Source organism: Myotis davidii, unplaced genomic scaffold (genome assembly GCF_000327345.1).
Source record: "Myotis davidii unplaced genomic scaffold, ASM32734v1 scaffold135, whole genome shotgun sequence".
Lineage (NCBI taxonomy): Eukaryota > Metazoa > Chordata > Mammalia > Chiroptera > Vespertilionidae > Myotis > Myotis davidii.
In genome coordinates this window covers 3,692,125-3,718,137 of record NW_006289813.1, presented here as the reverse complement: position 1 = coordinate 3,718,137, position 26,013 = coordinate 3,692,125, and the positions used below count along the sequence as shown (strand labels likewise).

At 37.2% G+C, this 26,013-nt stretch overlaps 1 protein-coding gene and 1 pseudogene across 2 annotated transcripts in view; one reads left to right on the top strand and one right to left on the bottom strand.

The window, feature by feature from the left end:
- Nucleotides 1-26,013, top strand: part of CWC27 (CWC27 spliceosome associated protein homolog) — a 198,341-nt gene that overhangs the window by 162,079 nt on the left and 10,249 nt on the right. For both annotated transcript variants that reach the window (XM_015563070.1, XM_006762421.2), the window contains exons 12-13: nt 2,952-3,061; nt 7,447-7,550. In XM_015563070.1, coding sequence (XP_015418556.1) covers nt 2,952-3,061; nt 7,447-7,550 — 214 coding nt within the window. The remainder of the gene's footprint in view (nt 1-2,951; nt 3,062-7,446; nt 7,551-26,013) is intronic.
- Nucleotides 23,579-23,979, bottom strand: LOC102752555 (annotated as a pseudogene).

Genomic DNA, 26,013 nt, shown 5'->3' with positions numbered 1-26,013 from the left:
GATAGAAGGGAAGAACGAAGGAAGGAAGGAAGGAAGGAAGGAAGGAAGGAAGGAAGGAAGGAAGGAAGGAAGGAAGGAAGGAAGCAAGGAAAGAGAGAGAGAGAGAAAGGGGAGAGGGAAGTCCTAGGTACCAAAAAGAAGAAGCATAACCAGAGCTTGAAGTGAACAAGCTGACACTATAGTTGCCCAGGGGGATATTGGAACCAGATGTAGGCTCTAATAGCTAGAAGCTGGGTTTTTAATCTCACCCTTGGACAGAGATGTGGCCTCGGGTCAAGAGAGGTGGAAACTACAAAAACTGCCCACCTGGTCAGTAAGGCCACAAAGAAGCTTGCTATTTTTCAGAGTTATGTGTGGGAAAGGGGGGGAAAGTCTGTCATAATAAATCAAAATCAAAACTCTACACTTCTACCAGCCATGGTTATAAAGTCATAATCTACACTATCTATATGGTACAAGAATCCTAAGCCAAGAAATTAACTTAGAAAAAAATGGTTCTGAACCAGTGGAACCCCTTAATTGCCTGGTAGAAACAAATGCAAAAGTTCTCTGTAGAAATTTTTACACAATCCTGGGTGCCTAGGATGCCTATGGAGCATGGTGCAGATGCAGCTCTAGCTGAAGATAAACTCACAATTAAAAATTAGAAAACACTCAGAGAAATGTCTATTCTAGGGAGAGAGTCGGAAGACATAACAGAAGGATTCCCGAGAACAGCATGAAAGATACAACATAACAAGTGTGTTTTAAGTAGAGATTTTTAAGGAATAAAAATTATATTCAAAGACTAAGGTTATCAAAAAGAGTAGGTGAATTTTTAAAAGAACCAAATAGAATATCTAGAAATTTTTTTTAAAAAAAAAACCCACATAATTATCACTATCAAAGACTTAGTTTGTGTTTCAAAAACTGGTTAGATACAAGTAAACAGAGAGTTGGTGAACTGAAATATATAACTAACGAAATCAGCACAGAGTATACTGCTGAGAAAGTGAAACATGAAAAATGAATGTATTATGATCTTTTATAGTTGATCACATTATAAATAGGACTTTATATTAATATGACAGGCCCATTAAAAAGTAAAAGAATGGACCTGATTTTTCACACACTAGGGTTTGTGCAGCATATATTATTTCATTTGGCTGTGTGTACTGTGTAAAAGTGTTTGAGTTCGTTTCCAAGAAGTCCATGTGGAACCTTAGCAGGCTTAATCCTGGCACCATAAATGTGCATAATAAAAAACCAACAACCTTACAACTTTTGTCAAGCTGTTTGCCTATACATTTGGGCTAGAAATTAAAAGAGGAGGTGGGAAAAGATATCCTTAAACCAGGCAATTAAATACAGTATCTCAGAAGACCAAGAACTAGAGAAGCCATTGTGAAATGATTACCACGATCAAGCTAATTAATATGTCATCTTATGTAGTTACAATTTGTGTGTGTGTGTGCGTGCGTGTGTATATAGTGAGAAGACTTAACATCCACTCCGTTAGCAAATTTCAACTATATAATACTATATTATTATCTATAATCACTATGCTGTACATTAAATCTCCAGAACTTACCTATCCCACATAATTACACATTTGTACCCTTTGACCAATATCACAATCCTAGTAGGTAACCATTAAAATGTGTTTCTTGGTTCACACATTTTTTTTAACTAGAAAATCTCTTGAACAAAATGGCTGATTATTAATACAGTGCACATTAATAATACTCTTTAAAATGGGTAACAAAGAGGCAAATAAACCCAGGCTTAAGTGGAAAGATTACTAGCATTCTTTTTTTTTTAGATTGATTAAAAAAGACTGATTTGTTGTTCCACTTATTGATAAGGTCATTGGTTGCTTCTTGTATGTGACCTGAGTAGAGATCAAATGGCAACCTTGGTGTATCGGAACAATGCTCTAACCACCGAGCTGTCTGGCCAGGACCACTAGCGTTCTTGATTACCTCTGGCTCCTCTTGGTTTACCAGTCAATGACAAGTGACAGGTTATTGTTTTTTCAGTCACAAATTTTCATTAATATGTATACATGTAATGTATTATAAATGTTAGTACCGCCCTAGCTGGTTTGGCTCAGTGGATAGAGCGTCAGCCTGCAGACTAAAGGGTCCCAGGTTCGATTATGATTAAGGGCACATGCCTGGGTTGCGGGCTGGATCTCTAATAGGGGGTGTGCAGGAGGCAGCCAATTAACGATTCTCTCTCATCACTGATGTTTCTATCTCTCTCTCCCTCTCTTTTTCTCTGAAATCAGTAAAAATGTTTTTTAAAAAACATTAGTACAGTACTTGTTTTTTGAAACAAAACTGTATTCTATAACTCCAGATGTTAACTAATCTTCACATGGAATTATTGCAGGATCAAATGCATACATTTGTTTTCTAATTTGTAATTTAGTAAAAATTATTTTTGCCTGCTTTTGGTAATTGTCTTGACTTATTTGCTAGATATATTTACATATTATAATTCCATCAAAGTGAAGTTGTTTGTTACTATTCTTCTTCTTATTATTATTATTGTTGTTTCACTGGTGGGGGGGAAGTAGCAGGTAATTGGAAAAAATCAATCAATATTGAAAGAGAGTATATTATAAGGCAAGGGAATAATATAAAATGGTATTACTGAATTTCAGGAAAATCATAGTTATTCTAAAAATGAGATAGGTGATTTTATACTCAAATATAATAGAGAACAACTGCAATAGTTCAGCATATAATAAAGATGTGTATAAAATTGGTTGATAAATTAACATCAGTCACTTTCTAATCTAGGAAATAGTTGTTGAGCTAGGCGAATTTATTGGTTTGGTTTTTTAATTAATGGAGGCAAACCAGCCCCAGGTTCTGACCTCCTCTTCAGTGATAAGAGCATAGACTTTAACATGAATCCACAGAGCCTTTTTACGTTTATTCTAAGAATAGTCTATCATTCTTCAGAGGAAGAGGCTGCTCTAGGTGGTGCTGTTGCAGAATACAGAAGAGAAAAGCAAAAGTATGAAGCTCTGAGGAAGCAGCAGCCCAAGAAGGGAACTTCCCGGGAAGACCAGGTAATTTCACAAACTAAATTTATTGCCTTTTAACTGTCTCAAGTATTGTTAATGGAGCCTAATTTGATTATACATCAGGGGAAGCACTATCTCTTAGCAATGAAAAAGCACGTGTTTATATAGGGCGGGGTGCCAAGGACCTTGGCCACTCATGCAAAAGTCCAGAGGATAGAGTTCTTTCCACACATAGTAGATGCAAAGCCTAAACTTTCAGGTTTTAAATCTGTACTCCCATATCAAGCACGGGAGCCTCATAAAGCCACATATTATCAGTTTCTTAGGTGGAACCTCTGGCTAAGTGACCATTATGAAGTAGAGAAGTGGTGACGATGAAGGGCTCTTCTGGCCCAGCATCTTATAAGCTGACCAGCCAGATCCCCTTGAAACTGCAGGTTGCCTGCAGAGAAGGCATTTGGTCTACTAGTTGACGTCTACTGTAAATCATATTGCAAAATTCTGCTCATTGCAAGTATTCCTGTTTCTTTAACTAGTAATATAGGAAGATTGCCAGAAGTCAGAATAAAAAGAAATAGGGAATCAGCTCAACAATTTGAGAGTCCACCATACACACCATGCAGCACTTGTCCCTCAATAAAATAAATCTCCCTCAGTGCCCTTCATGTTGAAAAGCTAAGGGGCAGACGAAAATCTTTTCTCTTTAGTGCTGCTATATATATATATATATATATGCCATTGTAGATGTATAAATAAAATAGGCAAAATAAAAGTAAATTAAAAAGCTCAAGACTATTTGGATAAATAAATCTATCAGGAACTCTGCTATAAATGACACCTAATTCCCGATAACAAAGGAGCATGCATCATTACTTAGCATGAAAATAGTCATAGGGAAAGTTTAACAAGAAGTAAAGTATAGGAAATAATAATTGCAAATAACTAACTTAGACAGTTTTCAAAAGAAATGGAACAGCAAATAAAATTAAGAAAAAGTACATTATTAACTTGCTTTCTTGGAGTCACACTGCAATGAATATACTACCAAAGATCTAAGGATTACTCTTATTCATGCATTCCTCTTTTTTCCTTCCTCACAAATAATTATTAAGAACTTACCATGTACTAATCACTGTATTTGGTGCTAAACAAGGTGGGCACATCCCTGCCCTCTCTGAGCTATCAGGAAAAAGAGCCAGTTAAACAGGTACAATAATACCAATAAAAAGGGGGAGCATTATGCCAGCTTAGGTACAGGGAACTATACCTGTACCTAAGCTGTATAGTAGTAGGACCAAACATGTCCTAAGAATGTGGGAAGGCCTACCTCAGAAAATGATTTCTAGGCTGAGCTTTGAAGTTTGAATAGGAGATGTGTGGCTAGACAAAAGGAACAGTATAAGACAAGTCTTTGATCTCTTTGCAAAGAACGAAAAGATGTTAAGTATGACTGGAACATAAATGAGAAGGAGAGAGGTGATAAGCAGAAGCCAGCTCATTCAAGGAAGGTATTTTTGAGCCTTAATAAGGAGTTTAGATTTACCCTAAGGGCAGTGGGCAGCCATCAAATGGAGGAAGTATTATGATCTCATTCGCAATTTGGAAAGATCGCTTCAACCCGGCCACAGTAAGGAGACTGGACTGAACCGGGGCAGGACTGGAGACAGAGGTCAGTTGAGAGACCTTATGTGTAGATATGCACAGTTTCCCAAGGTGGGTCCTTTCAGAGCAGCTTCTCCGTGCTGGGAAGGCCCTAGTGGTGCGGCAGGTGGTTGACCATTCATCCTTTGGCAAAAGCCAGACCGGTTCCCCTGTAGATGGCAAACAGAAATACCTCCATGCAGATCCTATCTTCTTTACCCTGTGCTGTATCCCATTACTTTTGTGATGTTTGCTTTTCTGCCTAGTGTCTTCTCTTGCCTTTAGAATGCAGCTAGAAAAAGCCCAGCCTTGAATAGGAGAAGCTAAGCCAGGCCAAGAGGATGTTTTTTGTTGGTCATAGTCCCCCCTTCTTTGAGGAAATGCCAGTAGCACATTAACTGGCTCTGAAAACGGACTGCCTTGCCACTTTCGACTCAAGGAAAAAGATCCAGGTCTAGTGTAATTTGCTAGGGAGTTTTAAAATTTCATTTCACTAAGAAGTATCCTTTGTTTTCATGTTTCTTTATCCCCTTTTCCAAGTATACAAAAGTCCACCATTACAATTTGATGGGATTTACCTTTAAGTGATAAATGATAGATAGATAGATAGATAGATAGATAGATAGATAGATAGATAGATAGATAGATAGATGAAGATAGATATTTATATAATATAAATATAAGTATTTAAGCACATACACACACATAAACACATAAAAAACCTTGAAGAATATATACCAAAATGTCAGCAGTGGTTATTCTGAGTAGTTGTATAATATTTTTGTTTTGTTACTCTTTATTTTCTAATATTTCTACAGTAAACAAAATACAATAAAAGTAGATTTATTTTAATGAATAAGGTTTAAAAACAAGGGATGCTTTCTTTATCTGTTAAATGTTTGAAGAGCTTAGTCCTGCCCTAGCTGGTTTGGCTCAGTAGATACAGCGTCAGCCTGTGGACTGAAGGGTCCCAGGTTCGATTTCTGCCAAGGGCACATGCCTGGGTTGCAGGCTTGATCCCCAGTATGGGGTGTGCAGGAGGCAGCCAATCAATGATTTTCATCATTTATGTTTCTGTCTCTCTCACCTCTCCTTTCCTCTCTGAAATCAATAAAAATGTATTTTTTTTAAAAAAGAGCTTAGTCCTATAATTACTACTCTAGAGATGGATAAAATATTTAAACCCTAACCCATCAGGCAGCCCTCAGAATGCCCATAAGGGTATTCTACAGGACTTAATAGTTTTTCTCTCAAAATCATGTCATTCAGCAGTTACGGTGATGTGTATATTTTCAGCTGTTGTCTATGTGGGCATTAAATTTTGTGAAACATATAAAGCACATTTCACTATCATTTTTTAGCAATACTGCTTTTGCTTTTATTTTGACACCACCTGTCTTCATTAAGCTTAGGTTCTAGACCAGTAAAACCAACTTAATTTTTTCATGAACTGTGGTGTCGATGGTATTTGGCAGATAAACTCTGGAGCCTTGCAATTTACTGTGACTCCTTACTATACCTGTTATTCACATATTGAACTATCATACAACTTTCTCCTTATGAAATATATTTTGGTACTAAATTCCATGTATCAATATTTTAATTAGATACTTGATTTTTATATATGGATAATACTTTATCCTGTTTTCTAATTATATTTTTTTTAAGCCGTAGAATAAAAATCTTATTCAACTTTTTTTCTCTGCTCAAATTCTGGAGTAGACTGTTAAAGTACAGCCCAGAGACAATGGAATTATCAAATTGTAAGCACTTGTTTCTGCTCATTCAGGAAGGGCAAGGGAGCCAAACAATAATCAAAGGAATGATCCCTTTTCTAAAAAAACATACTATACACGATCTTTATATCCTACTTCTTTCACTTAACAATAGAATGAAATATTTCATGTATAGAATTTAGTAACATAGTCATTGCTTATTACCAAATGTATCTAGTTCTTTATGGATAAACTTTTAACATTTCCATTTTCCCACTTGGGTGACTGTTGCTGGAATGCACATCCTTCACATAAGCCATTTTCTGTGTCTCAGAGAATTTTTCTCCATGTATTCCCAGTATTGGAATTATTGAATCAAAGGGAATGATCACCTTAAAGTTTCTAGCACATAAAAATAGTTTTTAAAGATATCACTCCAGTGTACCCATCTTCCCAAAGTTAATGTGTCCGTTTATTTCACCTTCCCCAGTACTGTCCTTTTTTTTTACATTTTTAGGAAATTGTTCAATGACAAATACTATTTGTTAGTGTTTTGTTTTTTATTTTACACTAGAGGCCTGATACATGAAATTCGTGCAAGGGGCTCAGTCCTCACAGCCACAGGGGCTTGCCTCGGCCCTTGCAGCCCCAACTTTGTCCGAAGGTCGTCCAGAAGGACGTTCAGCTGTCCAGTCTAATTAGCATATTACACTTTTATTATAAATATCTTAATGAAGTACCTCCCTGTTTTGTGGACAGTAAAAAGTTAACTATTAGTAACAAGCATGCATGTGAAAATGTAAGTATCTTCTATATAAGCAAATTTATGTTCTCCAAGTAAGAAAGTAATCATGTATCTCTGAGGTAAAATGTTGGTGCAGATGCAAATAGGGTAATGTCGGGGATTGTGAATATCAATCACTGTTGCAGCAGGAAGACAGTTTTGTTATTTTCCTCCAAAAGTAGAAGTTTATCTAAGTGTTTTCCATCCTGGTAGGATATTCTTTCTAACAAATATAAGTGTGTTTTCTAAAATTACATTTATCCTTATCAAAAAATGTATTCTTATTTCAGACCCTTGCGCTGCTAAACCAGTTTAAATCTAAACTCACGCAAGCAATTGCTGAAACTCCTGAAGACAACGTTTCTGAAATGGAAGTAGAAGATGATGAAGGATGGTAAGGGCTTTGATTTCTTTCTGTTCACCAGGAACAAAGAGGCTCAGAGCAGAGACATTTCCACTACATCATCCCTTTGTTTTCAAACTTTGCCTTCAATCATACCCTCCTTGTTATAGGGCAGCGGTTCTCAACCTGTGGGAAACGACCCCTTTGGCGGTCGAACGACCCTTTCACAGGGGTCACTGAAGACCATCCTGCATATCAGATATTTACATTATGATTCATAACAGTAGCAACATTACAGTTATGAAGTAGCAACGAAAATAATTTTATGGTTGGGTCACAGCATGAGGAACTGTATTTAAAGGGCCAGAAGGTTGAGAACCACTGTTGTAGGGGCTCATCACCCTTTACTTCATTTCACTTTGCTAAGCATTTATTGAGTGCCTACTGTGATCCCAGCTTTGTGCTAACCAGTGCAAAATACACAAGATGTATAGGACACTATCCCTGCCCTAGATTATCTACTATTGATAAGACTCACGTTAAACAACTGAAAAAACAGCCTTAAAAGATTCTAAATCATTAATGTTTTTACACTTTCCCACAAACATTTTAGAAATCACTAATCCATTTCATAATCCTACAAGTTTCTCTTCAAATTTATTACCTACAGGATCCTAGGAATACATGCATAGTTAACTTATTTTTATCTTTGGATATTTTTCAGCTGTTTAAGACACTGTTAAGAAATAAAGGAATTAATGACTTGTATGCGTCCTGTGCTTAGCACTTTATCCTATACTGGCAAAAAAGAAAGAAAAAAAGAACAAGAATTGTGTTTTCCCTTATCACACTCCTCTGCCCTTCAGTTGACTTCACATGTAGTATATTAGCCTCCCCACACCTACTGCCTCCATCTCCCACTGCACCCTGGCTCAGGCACATTGCTGCGTGCAAGCCAGCAGGTCACCCCCACACATGATTCATCGCTGGAGCCTCTGAACTGTCACATGTGCCATTACCCCAACCCAGAATCGTAGCCACACTCCTCTCTGCCAGACAGCATCTCTCCCTATTTCAAAACTCTGTTCAGCACTCCCATCCTCCAGGAAACCAGTCAGCAAGATTTGTGGTGCACTCACAAATCTAGAGGGTGGAGGAAAGAGGCTGGGACACACGTTAAAAAAGACATAAAAACACTCATTAAGAAAACATTTAAGCAAATAAGACTCGGCAGCTATAGATAACTTGAATCAAAAGGGCTGAGAGGATGATGATTTGAATGCAATGAATCCTAGCTACTCCAGGACCCTGAAAGTACTTGTGTATTTCTCTATATATGGTTTCTGTATGATCTGAGTTGTGCCAAATTTTTTTAAAGCCCTGGGTCTCTCTTAATAGGTTTGTATTACTTACATATTTGTTTATACTTAAATTCTAAGTTGCTTAAAGACAGAAGCTGGCTTTTCCCATAATTCTATGCCAGAGGTGAAGTTCAGTGAGTGTTGATTAACCCATAGAGATAAATGCACATTGCATAGCATAGCACTTTCTGTTCTTTATATGACTGGACATGTTTAGTTCTATTTTGGATTCCATGAATGTCTCAAAATATCTTTCAAATGTTTTGGGTTCAGTCACCACACACAAAAAAAAATGTTTTTGCCAAGTTTTCTTCCCCTTATTTTTGAATCCATATGCATTTTTTTAAGGAAATATGATCCATGTGTTTTTGATTCATTTACACTTAACTCATCAAGAGGGTGTTTTGTAAGAGCAGTTTGATGCCCAATATGTTTTTTTTTACTTTTTATAAGCCATTTAAGTCCTTTTTTATTGAGCAGGAAAGTCACCAACAAATTTAAACCCAGAAGTTCCATTTGAAACTCATAACCCACAGGATTCAAATTTACTGTCAACTTGGCAAGCCCATTTAACTTCCCAAGGTTCTCCCTCGTCCCTTTGGTGCAGTATTTTCTCATTTTGAATTCCTCATTAGCTTCAGATATCAATTAGTGTCATTATTGTTTTTGATGTACTTTCACAATACAACCACTGTTCTAACATGCTCATTAGAAAATTAAACAAATGGGGAAACTTCACTTGATAGGGGGGAAATCACTGGTCAATGATGTTGGCCAGTCCTCAGCAAAAATAAGTGGCAGAGGGAAGGCAAACATGTTAAAGGAGCCATTACCATGTCTTCCGGGGTTCATTTCTGACTGTAATTGTAACCTCCTAAACAGAAAATCAGTACTGTGCACTATGTACCTACACATTTTTCTGGTATTTGCTTTTTCTAATATTTAATAAAATGCCTTTAGTATTCAAGGCACTATACAGAATCATATATAATGCCTGGGTCCCCTGTATAATGCCCTCTTGTTGAAATATAGACTATTGAAATTCTGTAGCCTGATAAGGAACAACATCATTTCTGTTCATAAATAAACCAGTTCGGCTTTATCAAGTCTCTGGTGATTTAGATCATCTCTCGTAAAGTATATATTGCACTCAGAAAAGAAGTCTTGTATTCACAATGATTTATAGCAAATATTAGAAGTATATGGCATGTGCCTGTGTGTTATGCATAAATTACACAGCTCCCAGAGTATTTTGTAGGTCACGGTTGCCGCTTTTCTCAGAAGTGAAAGTCAGCCAGTGCTGTAGCACTGTCAGGGTCTGTTATCTGAGGTAAAATGATTGCTTCTGAGACATTTTTATGTGTCCGCATGAGTGACCACACATTGAGGGATCATTTTCATTTTCTGTCAAGATAGAAACCATTACCAATTTGTTATGTTTTCTTTTACTTGGCAAACTGTTCTATTTGCATTTTTGGCTGGGCTGCTGTATTGGCATAGTATACAACAGACATTTGGGTACCATTCAGCAGCATTCTATTTTTTATGCAAAAAAGAAAAGTAGGAAGGGGAGAGAAAGAAAAGAAATATGATTCTATTGTAAACACTATATATGGTGTTTGATAATTATTCCCAGATTTCACTGTCTAGCAAGGCATTTAAAGAAGTGTTATTAGTAGATCTAAGCTGAAATGCATGATAGAAATTTTTCACTCAAAATTATTAGGATTCTCCCCTTTGTTGGGATATATATTGCCAATATTTGGTGGCAGTGATGGGCACCAGATTCCAGGGTAGCAGCAAGGGCCTGTTTGCCACTACATTCCTTCTCCTCACAGCATTGCACTCTCATATAGAATCCTTCTCCAAGCATGGATTTTATAAAACCGATTAGATACATGGCTAGAGTCATCAGCCAAAGGATTCATATGACCATGTGGATGAAGTCCATATGTCATTTTAGGTTTGTTTAGATAAAGCTTGGTTAGCTCCCAAAAAAGTTTTGAGAGAGCTGTGTCTGACAAGGCAGTCAAGAGACTTATAAAAAAGAAAGCCACCTGCTCCTTATGCAACAAAATCAGCATTCCAGGAAGAGGAGAAAAATTAAATCTATGAGAGGATATTGCGATCCTGTGAGTCTTAACTACTCACTGCTATGTTCCATTAAAAATTCTTTCCAGATAGTTAAGTCTAAGAGTAACCTAAAGCTTTACAACAAATGGACATGAAAAACAATGCACAAGGGAGGTCTGTCTGCCTCCTCATTATCTATCTCTCTGCCCTCACCACTTTCCCATAGTACCTACAGTATTCAGTATTGTAAGAGTCAGAAAAGCACTAACAATCAATTGCATGGTTGCCTCCAGTAAACATTTTAATATTTTTATTATATAGGGAAAATATGTTTACTGTAGAAAAGCCAGACTCCTCCCAAAAAAAATAAATAAAAATCACATGTGATCTAAAACTCAATAATAAATACCATTAATTTATACATGTATATACCCCTCCAGATATTTTTATGTGGAGACATATCTTAAGCAGAAACGTGATCATATAATACTACAACTTTATAACTTGCTTTTCCCCTCAGCAATATATAGTGAATACTTTTCCTTGCCATATATAATTTTATGATATAATTTTAATATTTTGTTTTTATGGCCATCTAGTATTCCAAAATATGATGAACCACAATTTTCTTGATCAACTTTATGTTAGATATTTAGGCTCTTTCCAGTTTTTTTTTCTTTTTTTATTGTACACAACATTGTAATAAACATCCTCCTATCTTTGTCGTTGCCAATTTCCTCAGGATAAATTTCTAAAACTGAAATTCTTAGTGCTTCATTTTATCACTACCTTAGTACTTGCCTCAGAGCAGTGGTTCTCAACCTTCCTAATGCCGCGACCCTTTAATACAATTCCTCATGTTGTGGTGACCCCCCAACCATAAAATTATCTTTGTTGCTACTTCATAACTGTAATTTTGCTACTGTTATGAATCGTAATATAAATATCTGATATGCAGGATGTATTTTCATTGTTCGCGACCCACAGGTTGAGAATCGCTGTCTTGGTGGGTATGCATGTTCGGCTTCTGCAAAGTATTTTCAAATGGCCCTCCCAAAATGTCATTCCAATTTATACTCCCAAGTAAATATCATTTTTATGACTTGCTTTTGGGCTGTTAGTTTCTCAAGACTTAAGTAAGGTACTTTGCAGTGCTTAGTGAAAAAGTAATATTTTCAGAGAAATGCTTTCCTTTGAAAACTTCTTAAAAATACGAAGCCTGATTTCCTTCTGTTTTTAATAAAGCAGGTACAAATTTCAATGTATCTCTTCTTGAGATGCTTAGCTCTGAATAATCTTGCTCTTCGTTCTGAAAAGCTCTCCTAAAATAATCCTACAGGTTTTGTGTAGGTGCCTTTCATTATGTTGAGGAAGTTCCCTTCAACTTCTAGTATACTGAGAGTTTCAACATGAATGATGTTGAATTTGTCAAATACTTTTGTGTATAATTGATATGATCATGGGGCTTTTCTTGTTTGACTATTAATAGGATAAATTACACTCATTGATTTTCAAATCTTAAATGGCCTTGCAGTCATGTAATAAACCATACTTGATCATGATGTGTTTCCCTTTTTAATTTGCTGAATCAAACTTACTAATACTTCGTTGATGATGTCTGTGTCTGCGTTCATGAGTAATACTACTCTTTACTTTTCTGCTATTTTTGTCTGGTAGGGGTATCTGGGTAATACTGGCCTCATAAAATAAGGAAAGTAGTTCCTCCTCTTCTATTTTCTGGAAAAAAGAAAGATTACATAAAATTGGTATTATTTTCTCTTTAAATATTTGACAATTTTCCAGTGAAACCAGATGAATATGGAGATGACTTTTTCAGAAAAATTTTAATAGACTTTTATATGTTTAGTGCAGTTTTAGGTTCACAGCAAAACTGAGAGAAAATACAGGGAGTTCCCATATTCTCCCTTCCCCTTCCCCCACCCCCTATAGTCATCCCAACTATCAGCTTCCTTCACCAGAGTGGTATGTTTCTTCCAATTGATGAATCTGCATTTGCACATCATTATCACTCAAAGTCCACACACTAGGCTTCACTCCTGATGTTGTATATCCTATGGGTTTGGACAAATATAAAATGAGATGTATCCACCATTATAGTACTTGACAGAATAGTTTCACCACCCTAAAGTTTCTCTATGCTCTGACTATTCATCCCTCCTCTAACCCTGTCAACCACTGATCTTTTTCACTATGTCTGTAGTTTTGCCTTTTCCAGAATGTCATGTAGTTGGAATCATACACTTTGTAGCCTCTTCAGATTGTCCTCTTTCTTTTAGTAATACACATTTAAGTTTTGGATGTCTTTTCATAACTTCATAGCTCATTTCTTTTTAGTACTGAATAATATTCCCTTGTCTAGGTACACCAGAGTTTATCCATTTGCCTACTGAAGGATATCTTGGTTGCCTCCAAGTTTTGGCAATTATGAATAAAGCTACTGTGAACATCCATATGTAGTTTTTTGTATGGACATAAGTTTTTTGATAAATTCCAAGGAGCAAGATTGTTGTGTCATATGTTTCGTTTTGTAAGAAACTACCGACTGTCTTCCAGAATAGCTATACTACTTTATATCTCCATCAGCAATGAATGAGAGTCCCTGTTGCTCCACATCCTCACTGGCATTTGGTGTTGTCAGTGTTATGGATTTCAGCCCTACAAGCAATCTATTACTAAATGTATAATGTTATCTCATTGTTGTTTTAATTTGCAGTTTCCTAGTGACCTCTGATGTTAATCATCTTTTCACATGCCATTTGCCATCTCTGTATCTGCTAAGGTTTTTCTTTCCACTTTTTATTCGGTTGTTCATTTTCTTATTGCTGACTTTTACATGTTCTTTGCATATTTTGAGTGACAATCCTTTGTCAGATATGTCTTTGCAAACGTTATCCCAGTCTGTGGCCTGTCTTATTCTCTTGACATTGTTGTTTGTTTGTTTGTTTTTTCTCTCATTTTTTTTATTTTCTTGATTTATTATTTTTTTCAAAATTATTTTGTTTTAGTTTCAGATGTATAGCTTAGTGGTTAGACTTTATAAAGTGTTTACCCCACCCCTCACCCCCGATATTTCCAATACCCACCTCACACCATAGATAGTTATTATAATATTATTGACTATATTCCCTATGCTGTACTTTCTATCACCATGACTGTTTTGTAACTATCAATTTGTACTTTTTTTTATTGTTTAAAGTATTACATATGTCTCTTTTTTCCCCCATTGACCGCTCCCTGGCCACTCCCCCCACCCCAATTAATCCCTTCACCTTTTCACCTAGTCTGTTAATATCCCTCCTTCCCTCTAGCATTGTTTTTCACAGAGCAGAAATTTTTAATTTTAATGAAGTTCAGCTTATCCATTATTTTATTCATGGATCACCCCTTTGATGTTATCAAAAAAAAAAGTCATCACCATGTAGTCATGTAGCTTTTCTCTTATGTTATCTTCTAGCAGCTTTATACTTTTGCATTTTACATTTAGGTCTATGATCTGTTTTAGGCTAATTTTCTGAAGGGTCTAAGTGTCTAGTTTATTTTACTTGTGGAACATTTCTATTTTCACAGAATTTTTTGTTTGGACACATCTTCATAGGTACTTTAATGTGATATCTCATTGTTTCTTTTAAAACCACTGGTGAAGTATATTTTTAGCCAATTATAAGTTATTCAGATTAATTAATAAAATTATATAAAATAAGTGAGTAGAAGTCACTCATACTTTAAATATTCATTCTTTTATGCCTTTTTTACTCTTATTCTTCTCCTAGCATAGGAGATGAAGGTGGTTCTGGATCCCACCAATTCATTCTTGAAGCAAATATTTGCATATGCTGTTCAGTTGACCTTTGAACAGCTTAGGTTTGAACCTCGAGAGTCCACTTACACGCAGATTTTTTTAAAATAAATACAGTTGGCCCTTTTTATCCACATCCTCAGATTCAACCAGTCAGTATTTTTGCATTGCAAACCACGGTTTCTCAACCATGGATTCCCAACCATGAGTCAAAAATACTGCTTTTGCTCTGAAGTTGGTTGAATTCTCAGGTGCAGGGAGCCAACTGTAGTTAAGTTTTAGGGGAACCAGAAGTTATACAGATTTTTGACTGAGTGGTGTTGGCGCCCCTAACCAACCCCCTTGGCGTTGTTCAAGGGTCAACTGTATTGCAGGCAACTGCTAGGACCCTTATGCTATCTTCTCTCATTAACCCTCCTACGAGCCTCATGGGGCTCATAGTTTAGGGACCAGTTGTGGTAGATTTGTTTCTTACAATTCCATCAGATAATCAGTATTATTCCCATTTTATAAATGAGGAAACTGAGCCTCAAATAAGTTAGGTTACTTGCCCAAGACTATACAGTAGTAAATGGTTATTGTGGGTCACACTTAAGATCTCATGCTGCTTCCAGAACACCAGCTTCTACCAACAGTGATTTCACTGTGAAGTAATAATCAATGGGATAAGAAGAAAAACTCAACTTGACTTTTAGAGACCTTTAATTCTAAATAATACCTGTCTTCTGGAGCTGGTTACAGCTTATATTACCATTCTCATCTCTGGAATACTTTCCACATCCCTTTAAAGAAATGCACTATCCTGGAGGCTCTCTGTAATCCCACATATTGAATTATCTCCTAATTATAAGTGGGCTGGCAAATCAGACTGCCTGGGTTCAAATCCCTGCTCCAACAATGATTGCTGAATGACCTGAGCAAGCAACCTCTCTTGTAAAATTTTATTTCTTCACCTGTAAAGTGGAGATAACAACACCTATATCAGAATTATTATTAAAATTAAGTGAGATGATTTATGTAATGTAGTTAACATAGTGCCTGACTCTAAGGAAATGCTCAGGAAATATTAGGTGTGAGGGAGGGAGGTGGGTGTATGGGACTCGGGTAGTATTGATAAGGCTTGACAAATTACTCAAGCAACACAAACTAAACATTGTAAATTAAATTGGCAGAATGTTAGTTATACAATCCTCTTGTAAAAACCTCAAAGAAAAATACATAAAGAAAAGGTGAATGTTAATTTACTTCAGATAAAGTTATCTGTGACCTAGAAGGAATGTAAGTATATTCATTAAATTTGCTAGGGCTCGATGGTTCTATTTTGAAATCTGTTGAGAAAAAGAGAAAAGTATAGTAAGGCATGTTGATTAGCTGAATTGAGATTATAAAATGCTGAGGCTTAGAGTTTAGTGAATATAAATTTAGCAATCATGGGAAAAGAGGAGAGTGAACAAGATTATCTTTTCTATGCTGGGAATATACTATCATAAATTTGACTCTCTCCAGAATTTTTTTTTCTTTTTAGCACACATAATTTTGGAACAGATAAAAGCTACCTGGGCATTAGTGGTTTATTTCTATTGGAAAGAAAGTTTAAAGAGCAAGGGTTCTGGGGATTAGCACAATATAGTAAAAAGTCATTTCACAATGATGTTCCAGATAACAGCAAAGCCTGTAAGTACAGGATGGAAATTCCCATTGTACACAGACAATTAAGATGTTATCAACAGCACTTTGGCACTTTAACCATCTCCACAAGTTAAATGATGCTTCAAACATGATAGAAAACAAAAGTAGTAAGATTCCAGGTGAAATTTAGTGAACAAAGATGCATAACTTCTAGGCAGTTGTTTGATCTCTTTAAAGGCAGTTTTTGTTTGTTTGTTTGTTTGTTTGTTTAAATATACTTTTAGTGATTTCAGAGAGAAAGGGGAGAGGGAGAGATAGAAACATCAATGATGAGAATCATTGATCAACTGCCCCCCTGCACGCCCCCTACTGGGGATGGAGCTCACAACCCAGGCATGGGCCTTGACCAGGAATCAAATCTGGGACCCTGCAGTCCACAGGCTGAGGCTCTATCCACTGAGCCAAATCGGCTAGGGTTTTGCTTTGGTTTTTGCATCTCCTCCTGCTGGAAAAGGCTCCCCCCTCTCATTTAAGCAATCCTATCCTATATAACCTATCTATACTAATAAAAGGGTAATATGCTAATTAGACCAGGTCAACTGGCCATCTTCCAGGCATCAGACTTCCTTCCAGACAAAGCTATGGTGGTGGGGCTGAGGCAGAGGCAGTTAGGGGCAATCAGGCCAGCAGGGGCGGGCAGTTGGGAGCAAGATAAAGCTGTCAGGGGGAGGGCAATTGAGGACGAGATCAGGCCAGCAGGGGAGAGCAGTTGTGGGGTGACCAGCCTGGCAGCGGAGGGCAGTTGAGAGCGAGATCAGGTTGGCAGGGGAGAGCAGTTAGAGGAGAGATCAGGCCAGCAGGGGAGAGCAGTTTTGGGGAATCAGGCAGGCAGGCAGAGGCAGTTAGGGGCAATCAGGCAGGGAGGCAGAGAGGTTAGGGGTGATCAGGCAGGCAGGCAGGTGAGCAATTAAGAGCCAGCGGTCCCAGATTGCAAGAGGGATGTCTGACTGCCAGCAGTTGGACATCCCCCAAGGGGTCCCCGATTGGAGAAGGGGCAGGGTGGGCTGAGGGACACTCCCCCCCCCCCTGCACGAATTTTGTGCCCCAGGCCACTAGTCAAATTATACTTTCCTGGTTCATAGGTTGACAGTTAATTTGCATATCTTGCTGATTAGCCAATGGGAAGAGTAGCGGTCGTACGCCAATTACCATGTTTCTCTTTTATTAGTGTAGATTAGATGAAATTAATACTAACTGTCATATTGATTTTTCAAATAACCTAAGTTGTGTTTATAATACATGTTCAATATATAAAACATTATAAAAGGACAGGAAAAAATCACTAGTAATTTTATATATCACACATAATCATGATTAATGTGTTTTTAATCCATCCTCATATATTTTATATTTTCACTTTTTCCAAGAATAGAAAAATTCATCTGATTTTATATTATAAGCCTTCATCAGTGAATAATCCATTAGTAAAATATTTTTCAGATTCACTGTTATTTCCTTAGGCTAAAGGAAGTAAAACTGAGTCGAATGTGTGTTCTTTTTGTTTGTTTTTTTGTTTTTGAGTATAACTTAGTTATAAGAAAATACATAGTTTGGCCCTACCTGGCTTGGCTCAGTGGATAGAGCATCAGCCTGCAGACTGAAGAGTGGTGGGTTCAATTCCAGTCAAGGGCACATGCCCAGGTTGTGGACTCAATCCCCAGTAGGGGGCGTGCAGGAGGCAGAGAACCAATGATTCTCATCATTGATGTTTCTCTCTCTCCCTTCTTCTCTGAAATCAATAAAAATATATTTAAAACAAAAAAGAAAATACATAGTTTGTATCTGTTTATCTTGATGAGTTTTGACAATTATATACACTCATGTAAATACCACCAAACCAAGATCTAGAACTTTTACATCACCCAGAGGGTTCCCTTCAGCCAGCCCCTCTCCCAGCCACTCAAACTTCTGTCAGCTCAGGTATGCCTTTGATGACATTTTTGCTAGATTGCATTCCAGAAGTTGAATCCTTTTTGCCTGTACCAGCAATAAATGAAATTACTGATTGCCCCTTACTCTAGGTATTATGTGAGCATGTATGTGTCATAATATATCACAGATAACTGATATAGATATACTAATCTTTGCCAGCTTCTACCATATATCATTTTGTATTTCTTTGTTTACTAGTAAAGTTGAACTTTTAAAATGTTTTAATTGACCATTTATATTTTATTATTGTTATGATTGTGGTTGTTAATTGTATATTCTAATGTGATTATATATCTCTTGATTTATAAAAGCTCTTAAATATTAAGGATATCTTTTTTTTAAATATTTTTACAATTTTGTCATTGCCTTACAATTTATTTATGGAGGTTATAGGTTTTTTTGTGTGTGTTTAACATGGAGTTTTAACTGGCAATCTTGTTCTTCATGTTTTCTGTCCAGTGCCATTCTCTACATCTTCTTAATCCCAGGATTATATAAATACCTAGTTATAGTATTCTCTAGTATTTTTATGGTTTTGTTTTTACTTTATTTTGACATTTTTAATCCACATGGAATTGATTTGGTGTTATTACATTAGATTAATATTATAACTCTATTTTTTTCTAAATCACTAACCATGCAAACTGACCATCCCTCTGCTATGCCCACCAGCCAATCAGAGCAATATGCAAATTAACCCAACAAAGATGGCATACACAGGCACGGATCGAAGGCTGAAGACAGTGTAGAAGGAAGACAAGCACTGCAGAAGGGGGCAAAGCAGCGGAGAAGGGAATGGAGCCAAGGCAGTGGACATGGGAGGGAGTGAAGTGGCAGAGAAGGGAGGGAGCGAGGCAGCAGAGAAGGGAGGGACCCGAGGCAGCGGAGAAGGGAGGGAGCGAAGTGGCGGAGAAGGGAGGAAGCAAGGCGGTGGAGACAGAGGGAGCTCCAGCCTCAGGAAGCCCTATTCTTGCAGGAATCTTCCTGCAATGGGCCTCTAGTAATTGAATAATCTTGAGTTTCCCCACTGATACTAAATGTGTTCTTTGTCATAGAGTAAGTTCTTATGTATATTTTTCAGTTTTATTACCCTACATGAATTTTTCTGTCTATTCCTGTGTCAATACCTCACTGCTAAATTATTATAGCAATATAATACTACATAATATCTGGTGAGCAAGTTGGACCTTTATTGTTCAACACATATTTTTACTTTAAAAGCTTAATCGGCTGGATAATGTGCTATAATTATTTTGTGTTAGTTAAGCACACCTGGGAAAAGCATAGACAATTGACCATGGAATCAATAAAAAGGCCCCATCATTTAACAGGTGGCCACTACCTGAATTACAACCCTAGTGCCAGAAAGGAAATAATCACTCTTTAGACAAATGCCCTACCTTCAAAGTGATGGAAAAGATCACATGTGGAAAATAAGTAGCATGAGGAGTAACAAAGAACAAAATCTAGGATTTGGTTGCCATTTTCAGCTATAGATATATAAATGTTTTTATGAAACGTTTGATCAGATTTTTTTCTATCTCTCTGGTACTGAACCAAAACACAGAGGATCAACAAAGTTATAGAGCAGTGGTTCTCAACCTTCCTAATGCCGAGACCCTTTAATACAGTTCCTCATGTTGTGGTGATCCCCAATTTCATTGTTACAAATTGAACATAATTAAAGCATAGTGATTAATCACAAAAATATGTAATTATATATGCATTTTCTGATGGTCTCAGGCAACCCCTGTGAAAGGGCATTCGACCCCCAAAGGGATCGTGACCCATAGGTTGAGAACCACTGTTATAAAGGCAACCTCTTTTATGTTATATGATGTGGATTCCAGGACACTTAGGATGTATAAATACAAACCACAAAATCCGTTTCCAAAGACATTCATTAATAATCTTTCTACTACCCGCTACTTTGAATTGTTATTATCTCTTCTCCTTCCTGTATTAATGCAGATAATGCATTACATGTAATAATATTGTTCTGTACCTTGTGTGCAGATAAGTTAGTTGATTATGATAGGTAAAATATTAGGCTTGGCCCCTTTTTTAGTAGAAATCAAAGTTATAGTTAGAAGCCCACTTTTAGTGGACATTTAAGAAACACCAATTAATCTTTTTAAACTATAAGCTAGATATTGTTCTGATGCGCAAATGATAGGGGAAGAATCTGAGTCCCAGAAAGGTTAAGTAACTAAAGGTTAGGGTCACGACCTCATAGCTAGGAAGTTGTAGAGTTCAGAAATAGTCAATCATTCTTGGCTCAACAATTTAATTCTGTTTGTTTTCGAAGACATTATCACTTGTGATTTTATATTGCACTAGTTTCTCTACCTGAGCTAGCCTGTATATTTTTCGTATTTTCAAATAAAGTAGTGTTGTTGTTGTTTTTAATAATGCCAGACAAGTGACTTCAGGACTTGGTCAAACTGTTGGTAAGAAATTGTCTAGCCCTCTTTAAATCGTGGAAGATGTTAAGTCCATATCCCTAATATTATAATCCTTGTATTATTTGAAGAATAAAAATAAAAGTTATTAAAAGTTTGCTCACCTTGAACAAGAAGTTCCTGCCACATTTACCCATCATTTTCCACAGTAATATAAATAGTAGAGTAGTTATGAGTATGGGATTTGGAGTCAGGCCTGAATCTGAATCCCAGCTTGGAAATTTACTGTCTGTGCGATCTCAGGCAAATTATATAACATTTCTAACCCTGCTCATTAATTTGTAAACTGGGGGTAATAATAGTACCTCCCTGGTGGGTTAAATTGTGGATTAAATGAGATGCTATTTTTAAAGGATTTAGCGGGATGTCTGGAATAATCAGTGCTCAGTGTTTTGTTGTTCTCGTCTACAAGGTTGTCATTGATATTTTTAAGAACTTATTTCTCTGGATTTGACTACTATCAGTAGATCCATCAAGATGATGGTTAGAGTTTCCACTATTTCTATAATTTTTTTGTTTTGTGTGTTAGTTTGTTTTTTACCTTTTCTTAATCAACCAATAATACCTTGCAATGGTTAACATAAGTTTCTAATCATAATTCCTAATATTCTGAAATAAAATAAATTTGAGATTTGAGACTTTTACAGTGAACAGTAATTCCTCATTAATGAATTTTTTTTTTCCTTGAGTCTAGAACTAAATAAAAAGAAAAGGGGGGTGGACATCAATTGTAAATATAATTTAAATAGAAAACAAAAATAATATCACTTTGAAGAGCATAGAATTATAAGCTCATCTTAATGTCTATGTTTTACTTCCATTCCTCTCTCTGAGCCAGCGGTTCTCAACCTGTGGGTTGCGACCCCTTTGGGGGTCGAACGACCCTTTCACAGGGGTCACCTAAGACCATCGGAAAACACATATATAATTACATATTGTTTTTGTGATTAATCACTATGCTTTAATTATGTTCAATTTGTAACAATGAAAATACATCCTGTAGATCAGATATTTACATTACTATTCATAACAGTAGCAAAATTACAGTTATGAAGTAGCAACGAAAATAATTTTATGGTTGGGGGTCACCCAACATGAGGAACTGTATTAAAGGGTCGCAGCATTAGGAAGATTGAGAACCACTGCTCTGAGGCAAGTACTAAGGTAGTGATAAAACGAAGCAAGAAGGAATGTGATTACCCACCAGATACCCTAGTCGGTGTGTTCATTTTATAAAGGAGTATAAATGCTGCGGAAGACCAATATGGTTCTTTCATAAGTAAATCTTGTCAGAGTTGCTGATCCTGGAAAGGTCATTATTTTTATTCTAAGCCCTCCATTCAATCCCTGACATCACCTCTTTTTTTGCCATTTTTCTTCTGGATGAAGAAAACTCTTCTGTATTGACTGTACTTTCATCTAGTGTGCCCTGAAACAAGTTTCTATCACATTAGGGGGTTTGTTTCAGAGACAGGCAGCTAGCCATGTCTCCCTGCTGCTTACCAGGCCTGTTTGATTGGGAACCCTACCTTCCCTATGTGGTTTTGTTAGTTCACTGGCCATAGCTTATGCTATGGGCTGAGCAGTTGTTTAAGCCAAGGGCAGGTGTAAGAATGCATATTACTCATTTATTCTGGAAAGGCGCTTAAGCCTTTCCAACTGTGTCCTGCTGACTGTCAGTATGTTAGATAGGCAAGAAAGCAGAGAAACTGCATTCCCGTGTTGCTGAAGATATTTTGAAAATTACATCTTTCACATGTACTCCAACAATACTCAACATTTATTAAAGACACTCAATAGTAGGAGGACTTCTTTTTTCTTTTTAACTGAGGGAAACAAGTCATTTTTAAGAGTTTGCTTTTCAAAACCCCAAACTGAGAGGAAAATACTAGCATTTGTTCAAAGTTCAGAACCAAGGAGGTTTTTCCTTGTGAATGGTGAACAGTAAAGGAAAATCTGCAGGTTTTCATCTTCTGTTCTTTTAAAGGCTGGTTTCCTCTCTTTTTGGTTTACCTAATGCTCTGTATCCCTATACTTATTTCTGTTTGTTCAAATATTTTTAAAATTTCTGTTTTTCTTCTCCTGAGTTTTTGCCATTTCTCTCTGCTATTTTTTATTTGTTGTTTGCTTCCTTTAAGTCACTGTTTCTGTTTCCCATCTTGAGTTTTATTTCTTCTTTACTTTTCCTCCTTGGTTTCTTTCTTCTCGTTAGCTTCTTCTGTTTCTCAGTCATCTCTGTCCTATGCCTAAGAATTATAATATGGGGTTGATTGTAAATTATAGGATCAAATACTACACGGTGAATAAAGCAATGTTGAAGTATAGTTATTCATGTAAAAGAAGTTTGTGGTATGTGAAAAACAATTGTAAAATATATACATCATGATACCTTCAAATATATATATGTACATATGTATGTATATATACATATGTACATATATATAATACACACACACAAATACATGTGTGTATTTGTATATATACATAGACATACATAGGAAAACGTGCAGGAAGTGATGTCTATATGTTTACGGTAGTTATTGATGAGCTACGGAGTTTCTTTTTTTTTTTTTTTTGTTCCCAGGTTCGATTCCGGTCAAGGGCATGTACCTTGGTTGTGGCCACATCCCCAGTAGGGAGTGTGCAGGAGGCAGCTCATTTGATGTTTCTCTCTCATCGATGTTTCTAACTCTCTATCCCTCTTCCTACGTCTCTGTAAAAAATCAACAAAATATATATTTTTTAAAAAATCAATGGAAAAAAATATCTTTTGGTGAGAATTAAACATAAATAAATAGCAAGAAAATGAATAGTGTGCTAGTAAATGTACGAAGATTTTCATCATCATCTTCTGCTACAGAAATCTGGGATATATGCTTCTTAGGTATCACCAGAAAATGTGTTGGTGCTTGAGGGGAAATGTCATGGAAAGCAAGACACTGGTCGTCCTCAAAAATGATTTTGGCGGGGATTTCCTTGCGAATGATCTTCCCGAAGATCGTGTCGCCACCAGGCCGAGCGGCCTGAGCCTAGGCGATCTCATCTGCCATTGTGGCCTCGCTTCCACAAGGCTACCGGGGGCGCAGCTCGGGTGGAGGGAGGAGCTGGGAGCCGGCCAACGGCGGGAGCGCGCGGCAGGGCTGAGCTACAGAGTTTCAAGTAATTTTGTTGTTGTTGTTTTATGTTTTTGCCTCTCAGGATTGTTATATTTTGCACAAAGAAAAAGTTCCCTCAACAGTGAATATGTTAATCGTGCTATACTAGTAAAAGTTGTTATAATTCTTTGATATTATAAACAGTTTCTGCACTATGGCTTATGGTCTAGTAATAGATGGGACATATTTTAAAATATAGATATAAGTCTCAAAGGTTAGATAGGATGAAGTATATCATGTGTGTATGATGATGTACATGAAAACACTTTGAAAAAAGCAATGCAATTAGTAGAGTATTATAAAGATGATCAACAGTTATACAAGCATAGTTTATACGTAATACGCACTCACACAAAGTGCAAAATGAGTTGAAATGATAGTGTTTGGACCACACTTTTTCAGGCATGATGTTTGAACCTCACTCTGACTCTGTGAGGCAAATAGGGTGCCTATTACCATCCCCTCATCACAGATAAGCAGTGTGACTCTCCTACGGAAACACTTAGTGACTGAGTTGTACCACAAACCCAGGCCTCTGACTGCAGTCCACAAAAGTTTTCATACTATCAAAGGCAAGAGCAGGTCCTGAGGCCCAGGGCAGTCTGGAGAATGTGGGAATTAACCTGGGCTATGAATGGAGAGGGTCACAGACCATGGGAAGGAGGTGGGAGGATGTTCCAGAGCAGTGACAAGGACAGAAGCACCAGAGCGGGCTGCAGCTCATCTCTGGTACAGAGCAGGTGCAGTCCTTCACACTCAAATGTGGGCAAAACTGGAAGTTGTTTTGTCTTGCTGAATTTTTTTAAAAAACAAAAAAAGACTGTTTTGCTTCTAAAATATGTCTCCTTCCAAGCTCCATGCCCCCCCCAAAATAAAAAAAAATTAAACCAGATCATTTAAGTTACTAACCCAGCCGTGGGCAAACTACGGTCCGCGGGCCGGATCCAGCCCGTTTGAAATGAATAAAACTATTGAAAAAAAAGACCGTACCCTTTTATGTAATGATGTTTACTTTGAATTTATATTAGTTCACACAAACACTCCATCTATGCTTTTGTTCCGGCCCTACGGTCCAGTTTAAGAACCCATTGTGGCCCTCGAGTCAAAAAGTTTGCCCACCCCTGTAATCTAACCCATAGTCCCATAGAACGATAAACTTAAGTAACAGGCAGGAGTTATTTCGTTTTGTTTCTTAAGAATTCTAATTGAATAGAGAAGTGAGAAGCTCTCAGAACAGTATATTAAACACAAATTATGTGGATGCCAGTTTCACAAAGAATGGCAAGGCCTTTCAGACCGTGTAGAGCAGCGGTTCTCAACCTGTGGGTCGCGACCCCTTTGGTGGTCACACGACCCTTTCACAGGGGTCGCCTAAGACCATCCTGCGTATCAGATATTTACATTATGATTCATAACGGTTGCAACATTATAGTTATGAAGTAGCAACGAAAATAATTTTATGGTTGGGTCACAACATGAGGAACTGTATTTAAAGGGCCAGAAGGTTGAGAACCACTGGTGTAGAGGAAGGCTGAAAACAATGTGTGCGTTTCTCCCCGGCCTCATCCCTCACAGGGAGTTAGTGTACAGAAGACAAATGTCAATCACAAATGTCAATCACTAGGCAGTTTAACTGGCACATTTGAGAAAGTTAAGTGTTAGATTTTCATAGCATAAGTTAGTGGTGGTGAAAATACTTTTAGTATTTTGAGTACAGTATTAACTTTTCTCTGGTGTAGAGTTTAAAAGGAGAGTTACTAACCTGGAAAATCCAGGGTCTATAAACATTACTGCTAACTAATTTGGAATTATGTATTAACTAGAGGCCCGGTGCACAAAAATTTGTGCACTCAGGGGGGTGGAAGGGAATCCCTCAGCCCAGCCTGTGCCCTCCAGTCTGGGAACCCTTGGGGGATGTCCACCAGTCAGACTTCCTTAGCACTGCCATGGAGGCAGGAGAGGCTCCCACCACCACTGCTGCGCTCGCCAGCCATGAGCCCCGCTTCTGGCTGAGCGGTGCTCCCC